At 39.2% G+C, this 13,855-nt stretch overlaps 1 protein-coding gene across 17 annotated transcripts in view; it reads left to right on the forward strand.

Moving 5' to 3' along the window:
* BAZ2B (bromodomain adjacent to zinc finger domain 2B) overlaps positions 1-13,855 on the forward strand; it is a 153,136-nt gene that overhangs the window by 122,384 nt on the left and 16,897 nt on the right. For all 17 annotated transcript variants that reach the window (XM_074911482.1, XM_074911486.1, XM_074911483.1 and 14 more), the window contains 5 exons: positions 3,360-3,500; positions 4,273-4,527; positions 5,300-5,514; positions 6,936-7,010; positions 12,101-12,344. In XM_074911482.1, the coding sequence (XP_074767583.1) occupies positions 3,360-3,500; positions 4,273-4,527; positions 5,300-5,514; positions 6,936-7,010; positions 12,101-12,344 (930 nt within the window). The remainder of the gene's footprint in view (positions 1-3,359; positions 3,501-4,272; positions 4,528-5,299; positions 5,515-6,935; positions 7,011-12,100; positions 12,345-13,855) is intronic.

The following is a 13,855-nucleotide window of genomic DNA, read 5'->3' on the forward strand; positions in this document are numbered from 1 at the left end:
CAGTTTTAACCCTGATAGTATCTTAAGGGGGACTATCAATGCTACAACAATTTAAGTTAAGTTTTATTTCACTTTTTATATTTTTCTCTATATCTTGAGACATTTTTTTCTCTGTATCCTGAGGGTTTTATAGGTAAAGTATGGATAGCTAAGAGATTGAAGTAAAATAACTGTCATTACAGCTTCTAGTTGTCAAAAGCATTGTTAAAACTTTTCTCTGAGATATGTTAGTAAGTTTAAATGAAAGTGACAAACCAAAAAATTAATAACACTTTGGTGCAAGAATTTCAGGGTTAACTCTTCAGGCAACCAGGAAAGGTGCCCTCCTCGGTTTTTGGTTTGTAAACAGTGTGACTCATGGGCAGAGTGGTGATTGGTGGCTGTCTTGGTCACAGCGACAACGAAACAGTTGAGTTTCAAATTGTGATAGAAGAAAAAATGCCAGCAAAACTTTGACCCTGGGCATGGGGAGAGTAGACTTTGGTCTCCTGAAGAAGCTAGTCAGTAAGGTCCCTTGGGAGTTGCTTTTGAAGCATGGGGTCCATAAATGCTGGTCACTTTTAAGAGCCTCTCATTAAGAGTGGAGGAGTGGAGGAATTCCAAAGTGTGGGAGGTCAAGCAAGCAGGGCAGAAGGCCAGCTTGTCTGAGTAGGGTTCGTCTTCTAGAACTTAGGCAGAAAAGGAAAACGTATGGACATTGGAAGCAAGGACAGGCGACATGAGAGGACTGTTGGGATGCTATTTACCACTGTAGGGAGAAAATTTGTGCAGTCCGTTATCTTTATTAAATTTATTGCCGTCCATTATTTTTCAATGGTCTTGGGAATCTGGAGAGGTGCCACTTGATGGGAAGCTGGCAAACGTCCCAGTTTTCAAGGAGGGTATGAAGGAAGACCCTGGTAATTACAGGCCTGCCAGTCTCACTTCAGTGCCTGGTAAAATTATAGAGAAGTTTATTCCGGGAGATACTGAAAACCATTTGAGAGACAATGCAGTCATTGGTCGTAGCCAGCATGGGTTCATGAGCGGAAAGTCCTGCTTAGCCAATTTAGTTTGCTTTTAAGACAAGGTCACCCATCTAGTTGTCCAAGGGAAGCCAGTAGATATGTTTATTTTTTTTATTTTGGTGAAGTTCTTGATGCTGTCTCTCACAGTATCTTTCTGGACAACATGTCCAGTGTACAGCTAGACAAGTGCATAATGTGTTGGGTGAACAGTTGGCTGAGAGGTTGGGCTCAAAGAGTTTTAATAAATGGGGTCACGTCAGGCTGACAGCCAGTCATCAGGGGGGTCCCCAGGGCTCAATTTTAGGGCCAGTACTCTTTGGTGTTTTTATAAACAATCTGGATTCAGGAGTCAAAGGTACATTAAGTTTGCTGATGATACTAAACTAGGAGGAGCTGCTAACTCTCTTGAGGCTAGAGGGGCCTTACAGAGAGATCTGGGCAGGCTAGAGAGCTGGGTAATCCCCAACTGTATGACATTTAACAAGAGCAAGTGTTGGATTCTCCACCTGGGATGGGGTAGTCCTGGTTATATGTACAAATTGGAGAGCAACCCTGCAGAAAGAGATCTAGGGGTTTGGTTTGTTGGCAAGTTGAATGTGAGTCAGCAGTGTGCCCTGGCAGCCAGAAGGAGCAATCGTATCAAGCACAGCATCGCTGGCTGCTTGAGGCTTGTCCCTCTCGGTGCTGCACTGCTGCAGCCCCTCCTTGAGGACTCTGCAGTTTTGGGCACCTCAGCATAAGTCTTGAGGACAAGACTTATGAGAAGTGGCTGAGGTCACCTGGTTTGTTCAGCTCAGAGAAGAGAAGGCTGAGGGGTGCCCTCATTGCAGCCTGCAGCTTCCGCGAGGGGGGCAGCAGAGCAGAAGGTGCTGATCTCTCTCTGGTGACCACAGTAGAACATGAGGAAATGGAATGACGCTGCATCAGGGGGAGTTCAGATTGGATGTGAGGAAAAGGCTCTTCATTGAGAGCGTGGTTGCTTCCTGGAACAATCTCCCCAAGGAAGTGGTCGCAGCACCAAGCCTGTCAGAGTTCAAGGAGTGTCTGGACGATGCTCTTAGGTATAATTTAATTTTAGTGGTCCAGTGAGGAGCAGGGAGTTGGACTCGATGGTCCTTATTGGGTCCCTTCCAACTCCAGATATTCTGTGACGAAAAGTCGTGGGGCCTGACAGAACTGTACAGCAAAGTCAGCAGTTAATGATGTTCTACAAATGCAGCTGAGTTCTGCCTTGCAGTTATATCCCATACTCTTATTTAATCAAAATTTGATAATGGTAAACTGAAGAGACTGGAGTGACCTCTTAAAGTGACAGAATAATGGGGAGTGATTCTAAATAATATGAATCAGCTTAGCTTGGTTCTTCAGCCCTTCTGTGTCCGCAGGTGAAAAGTGCCTACAGTGTCTTTGCCTTTATATTGTGTCAGGTTCTTAGGTTGTCACACACACACACACACACGTGTTTTTGTATGTGCATGCAGTTCTGTGATCTAAAGGGGTAGCACTGATACATGGCAGATCCCATACATGGCTTCTTACTCACCGTTTGTGTTTGGTGTCCCCTGCACAGAGTGTGCAGCCCGCTGGGGGCAGGCCAGCGTGTCACTGCTGGGCGTGTAGCAGCAGAACCACTGCACTCGGGGATGGGAATGGCAACTGGAGCTCCAGTTCAGAGTCAGTCTTAGCCAGTTAGAGAGTTCATATTCTGTGTGACACCATGTAGAGGGTGTTCAAAGAGAAAAATAGTAGGTGCTTGGTTTCTCCCTTGATTACCTCTGTGTCATACAGAGTAAGATGTTAATGACTGTTCCATTTTCAGGTGGCGTGCTAAGTGCATGGTGCCTCAAGGCCAGAATCTGTGTAGGCTGAAAGGACAAGTTGTGTTTTATAAGCTATTCACATCCAGTTTATGTATTACAGGAATTTTTAAACCCTGTGTTGTCCAGAGAGGTCTTCCCAGCTGCTGCTTTCTTGAGTGGTCTCTGCTCTAGCAGACCCATATTGGTTATAGTGTGTGAAGTCAGATGCCTGGTGTGCATGGCAGTTCTTTGCCATATTTTCACTTGGTTGTCTTGCTGAAATGGTACTCCAGAGAATATCTCAGTGTAAACATACTCAGTACCCATTTCCATGGGGACAGGAGAGAAAAAAAGTGGATCTTAGGTTTGCTCACAAATTCGATGATTTTGTTCTATTTCTGTAGTTTCCCCCTTCCCTTTACTTGAATGCAGGTTCCTTAATTGCTGTGGTAATTATTAAGATTACATAAGTAGTGCTTTTCAAATTCTTAGATTGTTCTATTGTAAGTATAATATGTGGGTTTTATTTTCTACTCTTTGAATTCTATTTAAGGAAAAAGAGAGGTTAAAGCAAGAGAAACGCGATGAAAAAAGGTTAAATAAAGAACGTAAACTGGAACAGCGAAGATTGGAATTAGAAATGGCAAAGGAGCTAAAGAAGCCGAACGAGGATATGTGCTTGGCAGACCAGAAGGTAATCATAGTCATCTAAACTTGTTTTCTTGCCTCTTGTTCTGTATTTTGCCATTGTGACAATAACTTTTTTTTCTTGCAGCCACTCCCAGAGCATTCAAGTTTTGGTCTCGATAATTAGATGGCTGTTTGAAATATATACAAATACAGGTTACTACAAACACTAAAGTAGCATATGTTTAGTTAATTAAAAGCATTTTGTTTAAAAGTGGCTTGCTTCCCAAAAAGCACTTGCATGATTACTTTAAAAAAAATCAATTACTCTTGAGTTATTTTTATAGCAGGAATATGCATCAATCCATAGGCACTAGATAGAGCTTTTCTCACATGTACAACTATGCTAAGCTGTCACTCAAAAAATTTACTCTCCCAGTCTTCTGTGTTCTTAGTTCTAGTCCTTCAGGACTTGACATACCACAGGTTCAAACCCAACCTGTTCCAGAGAATTCCCCTCCTTATGTCCCCGATATTTTTACACCACCTTTTATAGTATTTTGACTCTGAATAAAGCCTGAGACCATCTCCTGGCCAAAAAGTAAGTATTTGTTAATCTCTTGCCTCCTGTATAGCATATGAAAAGGTAAATGTGCTTCAGTTTTAAATTAAATTTACTGGATGGGATGGGGAAGACAGCTTCTCTGTAGCCTTTACCTTCTAGAACTGTCATGCTGTAGGTCATATGGAAGTATCAGCCCATGTCCCTAGGTAGTATCGAAAAAGTTTTCTTTTGAAATATACTACTGAATCTTTCACTGTTTCTTTTTATTTGTCAGCCTTTTCCAGAGTTGCCTCGCATCCCAGGCCTTGTTCTCGATGGAAGCACATTCTCAGATTGTCTCATGGTAGTGCAGTTCCTGCGTAACTTTGGTAAAGTCCTTGGCTTTGATGTGAATGTGGATGTCCCGTCCCTGAGCGTTCTTCAAGAGGGTTTGCTAAACATAGGGGACAGCATGGGAGAAGTACAGGACCTGCTAGTAAAGCTTGTCTCTGCAGCTGTTTGTGATCCAGGACTTGTTACAGGATACAAGGTAAAAAAAAAAAAGAAAAAAGAAATCCAGAGTAAACACCCTGTATTTATGAATGCATTCTTCATACGGCATCTTTGACATCTCTCTGAGATTTCTATTCTTTCATAATTCTTTTCTTCGATGTCACTGTCTAATGTTACTCAAAGACCATCTGTGTCCTGTCTGCCTTCCCATTTTCCAGAAATTATCTATTTTCGATATTTTTCTCATTTCTGGTCCCTTCCCCATTTTTATTTGGACCTCTTGTAGGGCACTATCATATCTGTGGCCATGTTTAACTTTTTTTTGTTTGTTTATTGTTTTTCCCCTTCTATTTTTACCCTCATATTTTATACTCTGTCTCTGCCATTTCTTTCCCCAAAGTCTCCTCCATACTCCTGTATGTCACTTCCATGAAAACTCTGGTTCATTCATGATTCTCTTCCTTATTATCCTTCTTTTTCAAGTCAACATAGCTCTTTTCTACTCTAGAACTTTACACAGCATGATTGTACAAAACAGTATTCATCAAGTTCCGGTTGGACCATGTCTTTCATTTAATCAATTAATATTAACATTATCTCTGCTCTTAAAAACTTAAGAGATTAAGACATTCCAATTTGTTACTCTAGTCAAGATTTACACTTGAATAGTTTTAAAGAAAAATCCTGATTAAAGTCCTTATGTAACAATGCAGACAAACCCACCCCACTGTTATATAAACAAGAGTATAGCCTGCAGAGGAAAATAATATTTTTAAATATGGTGTTCAAAACGTCTTTATTCTTTTTAGGCTAAAACTATTCTTGGGGAACACTTACTGAATGTTGGCATCAATCGAGATAATGTGTCTGAGATTCTGCAGATTTTCATGGAGGCTCACTGTGGGCAGACTGAACTGACAGACAGCTTGAGGACAAAAGCTTTTCAGGCACATAGTCCAGCTCAGAAAGCATCAGTACTCGCTTTTCTTGTCAATGAGTTAGCATGCAGCAAAAGTGTAGTAAGGTAAGATTTTTCTGAAACAGGTCTCTAAAAATACAATTATAAAAATGGTATCCAAAAATGCTGTATACACTGCGTTCTGTTACTGGTGGGTTCTTGGTGTTATAATGAAAGCTGAAATTTGCTGTGTTACTGCTTCTTATGTTTGTGTACTTCTGATGTGATGGAAGAGTAGAACTTTTCCATGTTTGGTCTGTAAGTTCATTTTCAAAGTTTGCACCAAAATTTCTTCCGCTGTTTTTGGAGTAAAACATGAGGTTGATTACAAATAAATTTACTAGGTATTTTAGGGAATAATTTAGAAGAGTTCTGTAAGGCTTCTGCAGCACTCTGTTTCCCCTTTTTTCCTTTTGTTTTTTAAGACCTATTTTGTCCAAATACTTTAACGAGTGTCATGTGATGAGGTGGCAAGCCTGATTTATTATGGTAGTCATTCAAGAAAGTATGTATTTTATTTGTGGTCAGTAATGTATAGCATCTCATAATTACACACCCCACCCCACCCCACCCCCCCCCGTGTTAATATTTTAAAACCCAACAATGTATAAATAAAAACTTGGGAAACACCAATCTTTGGGATCCCTCTACCTCTGCATACTTACTGTGGTAAAGTCTTTTATATGAGTGCTGTTGTGTTTCCTGGTGAATTCTGGTGCTTTTGGTGTACTGTGCTGTATCAGCGAATCAGGGTTGTGTAAGGCAAGAATGAAAGGGGTGCTTCATGTTTTCCAAAGTTGAAAACCAGCAGGAGTGGGCAGTGCAAGTGCTTTGCCTGTACTGTGCAGGAGAGTTCACGTGTATGAATCAAATTCATCGTAGTAAGGACCTTCATCTTACAGCAGGCGATCAACTGTTCAGTTAGATTTGTAGAAAAAATCATTCAGAACTTGGATTTCTGTAGTTTCATCACAGAAGCAACTACAACCTGCTAAATTGTTGAGGCTGGAATGTCTCAGAAGTGGGCTCGCAGAGGGTCACTGACTGAAGCACTTCTTTTTGGTTCTTCAATTTCTGCAGTGAAAAGTGAACGTTGGTGTTTAGATCATGTGGATCCTAGTTAGAATCCCAGAGATGTGCCAGTGATAACTTCGTTTTCAGCACAGGGCTAGATGTTTTGGGGCAAATGCATCCGGAGGCTTGACACTGAATTAGAACTATGGCAAGAGATGTCACATTCTTTGAATGACATGCTTCTTACGGACAGAAAACTGACATGATACTTTAAATCAAGTCTGCCTGCCATAGGTACAGTAGTACGCTACCTGGCGTTCCTAGTATGGGAATTTCCTAGCTTTATTTGTTATTGATTTTGAATTTTAAACATTTCTTCAAGATAGATCTTTGTTACAAAGTATCTGTACATAAATGTCTGTCAGAAGAAGATACGCAAGTTCACAGTTAATGGATTATTTTGTCTTTGACAGTGAAATTGATAAAAACATTGATTATATGTCAAACTTAAGGAGAGATAAATGGATGGTTGAAGGCAAACTTCGGAAGTAAGTTTTGTTTCCTTAAATATTACAATATATTGCTTTTTTGAATTTGCTGCTATATAGGCAATTGGTTCTAAGGACAAAATTAGCTGGTGAAATTACAGTTTCACCAAGAAGTTAGTAACTGAACTGCTTAATTAAGATGGATGTGGATTTAGAATGGTGTAGCACCAGTCTTTTACAGTCTGTTAAAGATGCATGAGATTCAGAGGGTTAGTGTCCCTCAAAATTGGAGCAAAGTCAAATCCATTCTGTATTCTTTGGAAGAAAGTAAAAATTTTGTTATTGCAGTATTACCGGAGCTGTCAAATTGCTATTATCATTATCAAAGTTTATTTGGACCTACCATAATTGCCAATGTTCGTTCTGAAAGGCGTTTTAAGAAGACATGATTTTCATACAACAATTACCAATTGAATTTTGCTATTTTGTATTATGTTGTCTTAGTGTTTCCCATCTGTCAATGTTGCGTTGTTCCCTGTAGCTAGGGATCATATGTAGACTGCAAACTTTGAGATATTTAAAACTACTTTTACTTAAGGTAAAATTGGAACTTTTTAAGGGTTGTCAGTTTCATATCCACTGTTCTCCCATCCTACAAGACAAAATTCCATACAGCAAGCATAACAGCTCCAACTGCCAGGAAGCTAGAAGGCATGGAGTTCATGAATCACAGGGGGTAAAAATACATAGCCAGACTTTACTTTCCTTTTTTTTTTCTTGGTCATCTTTACCTCTTACTAGGAATGGTCAATCCTTTCTTAGTCCTTGCTTTAGGTACTTGTGTTTCTAATCTTATGTCTCCCTTTTTTCCCTTTAATGTATCTCAGAAGGAAGAAGGAAAGAAGTAAAGAAGAAGGACAAGAGGGAGGTAGAGGAAAAAAAATAGACCAATAAAAAGAAATTCTCTACTAACACTGCAGATCACAGTCTTCACAGGGTTAATATATTTTATCTTTTAGGACAATCAAAACACCTTTTTCTGTCTTCATCTGTATCCCCTCTATGTGATATAGTTTAAAAAGTGCCTCTGAAGTTCTGGTATAGCCACATGTCCATTAGCGGAATGGGACCCTTACCTGTCCTTGTCTCCTTAGGCACTGCTCAGTCTTTCTCTCCCTCCATCAAACTGTAAGTACTTGTAGATGTAGGATCCTCCCTTTTCCTCATGATCTCACTTTTCTTCCTTTCAAATAGTGGGCATAATATCCTGAAGTCCCAAGTCCCTCTCTTTCTACAATCATTTCTCTTGTGTTTTCCCCTCGTGTGGATTTCAGGTTCTGGTAGTGCTGTCCCTATTTTTGAGCGTAAGTATTGTGGGAGTGCTCAGAAACACTGTTCTTCCACTTCTTTGAATTCACTGGACTTGATTCATCTTTCTTATCTTTGATTCAGAATCTTTTGATTTTCCACTGTTTTTCTGATGAACTAAGAAGCTTTTTAGAAGAGCCTTCTTTGATCAATTTTAAACAATGCTTTCTTCTTCATTACGTCACTGTTTTTAATGAACTCTTATAACTGTTGCTGGGACTCCTCTGAAGATAAGTCTGTCCATTTCAGTCTTCTGTTTGGTCTTTTTTTCCTGCTTCCAGACTCCATTCTTAGGCATGTCATCTTCCTCATCAGTTTCAAAGGTCAGTCTAGTTTTTAAGCATCCCAGTCCCAAGCAGTTTTGCATAGGAATATCTGGTTTCTTGACTGCTCGCCGTATGATCAGTGGATGTGTACCCCTTTCGTATACCTACAGACCACTGCAGACCCTCAACACGAGCCCGTCGTGCACAGGAAGTGTGTAGTGGTAGAACAACGGACACCGAGGAACCGCTTTAGTTCATCTCAGCCTGGTTTGCCAGTGTCTGTTGTGGTAAAACTTCATAACATTGTGTCCAGGCAGTCTGGAAGTATATCCAAGTGGGAAGAGAAAAGATTCTGCCTCTATCAGATGTTTTCACTAAGTGATTTTTTTGTGCTGACATTCTCACTTTTCATGAGATTAGCAAACAGGATACCGGGGGCAGGGGGAGGGGCCAGAGTAAAAGAAAGAAAATCTGTGTTTGTAAGATCCAAAAAAGGAACATTAAAATACCAGGTTGGGAAAAGTAGTCATTATATAAAAGCCTACAGGGATGCCTTCCCCCCCCCCCTTTCTCTTCCTTCTCTCTTAAGGATATTGAACAGAGTTCCTTGATAAGGATAATATATATGGTTGGAAACTGAGTCTGAGCTGACACTGCTGGGCTGATGGTCAGTGAGAGGTTGCATCTAATTCCTTCTCTATCACATTTAGATGTGGATTTTGATACTAGTCGCCATTTTTGTAAAAGCACGTGTCTAATACAATCAGTTCATCTTTCTTTGTGCTTTCTGTATCACAGAGTCAGAAGACTGTCTCATCTGAGGTGATTCAGCTATTTATTAACAAGATAATAATAATCTCAGCATCTCTTTTTCCATTATATGTCTTCTTCCTGGCATGTCATTTGTAGCTTGATCAATACAAAAAGGAATAAAAATTAAGTACAGCTACTTGAAGGATTAGGTACTATCTGTTTCTTTACAAGACTTCGAATACTGCAGACCAAGGTTTCTCACTGCACCAGTGTTCTTTTTAACGTGCCAGTATTATGGCATACATCTTGTAAGCTAATTTCTTTCCAGTGAGGCCATCTCAACTGTAAATGATGATGGTATATCAAAAGCAATGTTACATGAGGGGAGAAGTTACACTCTGAGTTTGGGCAGGAGGTGGTAATGCTGATTTGGAAAACTTCATTGAGACCCAAGCTGGAGTATGTTAAAAGTGCATTAAAAGTGGGATGTTTAGAATTTCTTTGCCTTGCTACTACTTAATATCTATGTGCAAAAATTATGAGGAGGGCATGAAAATTAAGTCAAAAGGTGAATTTTCTTCACACGATCTAGTAAATGTTACAGTTTAGAGCAAGCTTAAGTCACACATCTGATTATCTGATGGGCCACCCACTCTCTTTATAGGCCAATAGACTTTATAATTCTCTCAACAGTTGCAGGTGTCATTTTGGTATATATCTGAAAGTGAGAGAGCTGAAACAGTTTTCTGAGTGAAGGTTTTCTTCTCTGTGAGCCATGTTTAGGTAGCAGCAGGACAATTATGCTACCTCTTGCACTACCGGAATGTTAAGTTATGCTCTCACTGCTTTCTGCCTCTGCGCTGCTTCAGGAGCAGACTGCTGCCTTCTCATGCTTCTGGTGCTGTTAAAGGAGAGCGTCTTCCATTCGTTCCATCCTTGTCATTTGTAGTGTCATGCAGGCTTCCTTTAGTGCCTGGCAACATTATAGCTCTCTCCTTGCTTTCAGCAAAAGTACCTTTCTTGCTTCTCATTTCTTTTAGGTATATGAAAGAGGTGTTTGCTGGTTGTTGAACTTCCACCTGCCAGCTTTAATCTTGAAGATAATTCAATAATATCTTAGTCTAATTTGTCTCTAAAATTGTCCAGTCACGCAGCAGTCAATCCAGTCATTGGCTAGTGGCTTTGTTTGATAGTTAATTCCTGTGTCTAAGCAGGAATTTCCAGTCCTGTTGAAGAGGATTTGATGGTTTGAAGTTATCCTTGTAAAAAGGAAATTTTTTTTCAAAAAAACTTAACTTGGTGGAAGCCTGAGTAGTATTGATACTCAGTGAGACTAAGGCTTTTTGCACCAGACCTGAAAATGTTACTTGCTTCCAAATTTACTGGGAGGCTTGAGAAATTATTTTTATCCAAAAATATTTTAAATTGCTAAAATAGCTTAGTATTCATTTGTATTGGAAAAATGAAAGTGTAAAACTTTCTTATTTCTCCAGTGGATTAACCACTGCATTAAAAACCCAAAACAAACAAAGAAACCCAAGCACACAAAAAACCCAAAGCCCAACTGCTTCCAGACAAACAGAAGTCCCCTTGATGATTTCTTGCTAACGGTCTTTTAAAAATGTGCTGCTACCAGTTGAGCAGTGATAACAACTTCATTTAAATCTGTACTGTTGAGTGCTGGCTTTGTTGATCAGCGTTTTAGAAGGCTGATACATTTGTCAGTATGCCCAGAAGCCGGTACTTCTACAACACTCATCATACTTGTAGCCACTTGCTGTATGGAATATTGTTTTGTAGGATGGGAAGAGAGAGAAGTGCGACAAGGAAAAATTACGTACTGGTAATTGTGTTTGTCGTTACCGTTCTACTTTTCCCATCCTACCTTCTTCCAGTCATCTCTTACAAAGATCTTTGTCTTTTCTACACGTTTATGAAACTCTTCTAAGTCAGTTGCATTTTTGGTCTGCATTATAAGTGACTGGGTAGGCCTGGCTATTCATACCTCCTGTGATTCAGCATGTTTGCCTGCTAGCTCCCTGATAGGTGGAACTATAATTTTTGCTGTGTGGAATCTTGTCTTATAGGGGTTTTATAGAAGAAGAAGGTCTACTACAACCATAATTACTGGTATGTAAGTTTCCCTTTTCTTTCGTAAAAGGAAAAATGAGGGTTTGAATGAGTAATCTCCTAGTAGTTTAGGTAGCTAAGATTTCTCAGAAAAGAAAGTATGTCCTAGAATAAAAAAATCGGCCAAAGGGACTAAAGTCAAATAATACATAATAAATTAAAAATGCATAAAAATCTGAAATTAAAAAAATAATGTAAACCAACTTTGCTGTTGCCATGCAGATGTGAATAATTTCATACTTCCAACTGAGGATTTTTGGCCCCCCCCCATTCTTAAATGCATTTAAAAAAAAAAAAAAAGTTAAAGAAGTTGAAATGGTTCTTTCTTCTAATTGTCTTTCCTGACTTTTCAAAATCCCTCTTATGTTTCATTTCTTCTTAACAGTTATGCAATAAAATTCACCTGGGAGAAACAGAAATTCTGTTCAGAACTAAATAAGAGGCTTAAGGGGTTTTATAACCTGAATTTTTCTTTTTCACTAAAGGCAATAGATATCAAGAAAATAGTGTTGTATTAGAACAGAAAAGCTAATTTGAATCTAAAATGTATGATTTACTTTCAGTCACACAGGAAGAAAGGTATGTTTATGCTACAGACACATTATGATTTCACCCCTTGTCATGTGTTTCAAGGCTTAGAATCATTCATGCCAAGAAAACTGGCAAAAGAGATGCCACAGGAGGCGGTGAGGTAGGAGAGGAGCAGCACTCTTTGGAAACACCAACACCAGGCCGCAAGCGCAGACGGAAGGGGGGGGACAGCGATTATGATGACGATGACGACGACGACAGTGATGATCAGGCAGATGAGGATGATGAGGATGAAGAGGACAAAGAAGATAAAAAGGGAAAGAAGGCAGACGTTTGTGAGGATGAGGTGGGGCGTTTTAAGTATAGTGGAACTTAATAAGTTAAAACTTGTTTTCCTTCTGTTTCTCTGCAATATGGCACTGCTTCCCCAAAACCTCCCAATGAAAAGGAAGGAAGAATAATTTACCTCCAATATTTTTAAAGATTGGGAATAAGTTTATTTTCCAGAGTATTTTTTTTCTGTTTTGTTAGCTATTACAGTATGGGCTGGTGGTTTTGGTTGGTTGGTTTGGGTTTGTTTGGGCTTTTTTCCCTGCTTACTTGTTTTGATTTAGTCTTAATTGCTCTGAAATTCTGAAAGATTGCACCACATCCAGAGAACTGCAGCTTTGTTAGCAAATGAGTGTAACTGTAGTTTTCTCTTGGAGGAGAATTAAGGTCATTTATTAGTTACAAAACAATGAAGTGTAAAGTTACATTTAACAATATCTATTAGAGTTTGCCTGTGACCTTCCTGTGTATTTTTTTCATAAGTTTTCTAGGGTAGTCACTGCCCCACAGTATTTGATAACAAGATGATAAATTTTACTAGTCAATGTCAGATAAGATACAGGAAGGATCACTGAAACATTTTTAGCTTCTTGAGCTAAATTGTGTCTACAGTAGTCAAAACATTATTTTAACAGAAGTGCCACAGGCCTGTAAGATTCACTGTAGAACTCTGGAATTCTCTACTGGATGAAACCTGATAAAAGAGACAAGCAATACTGAATACTACGTTTTAGCACACTGGGTGTTGCACGCTTTGCCAGAATATGATCCATTTATGCAAGGTTATTGAAGTTCAAAGTAAGGTTCTATGGGTGCTGTGGATATGGCTGCTTGAGCAGTGCATGTACACAACATGATATGTGAACTCAGATCTTTGCAAACACTCTGCTTTAGAAACCAAACTAGTTGCTAGGATAGGAACAGCCCTTTGTGCTACTATTCTGGGTTTATTTCATAATGTGTATGAATTTAAGAGAACTTATGAATTATGAAATAAAGAGAATACCTTAGAGGTGTAGCATGAAGTTCTTACAAATTAATACTTCAGAATTAAAAATAGGTAATATTTAGGTATATAATCTCAAATCCTTTTCCTCTTTAGTACAGTCTCCTATTTTGGTGCACTGGACATTTCATAGTCAACCATCATGTAGCTCCTGTAGAGAGATTTATTTTCTGATAGAACAGAAGTTCCATTGCATTATGTGGTATTTCAGAAGGCTTCACTCTGGTACACTCCTACAGAGCCACGAACTACAAGACCAGTATCTTATGGTGCAGGTGATTGGGAACTCCTAGGATTTTGGTTGTGTTCTTTTGGGAACTTACTGTTAGCACCAAACACTTCCTCTAACTAAATTAAAACACTCTTTATGGAAAAGAGTCTCATTTTTAAAGTATGTCAAGAAGCTTCATGGAAACTGGGATTAAATTCTGTAGTTTTTAAGTGTTCATGCACAAACTCATTTATTTTTTTCCAGTAAAAGAATGTTTTCAGCAAACATTTGGCCATGAGCTTTCTCCTTC

The sequence above is a fragment of the Athene noctua genome, chromosome 7 (genome assembly GCF_965140245.1).
Source record: "Athene noctua chromosome 7, bAthNoc1.hap1.1, whole genome shotgun sequence".
In the NCBI taxonomy this organism is placed as follows: Eukaryota; Metazoa; Chordata; class Aves; order Strigiformes; family Strigidae; genus Athene; species Athene noctua.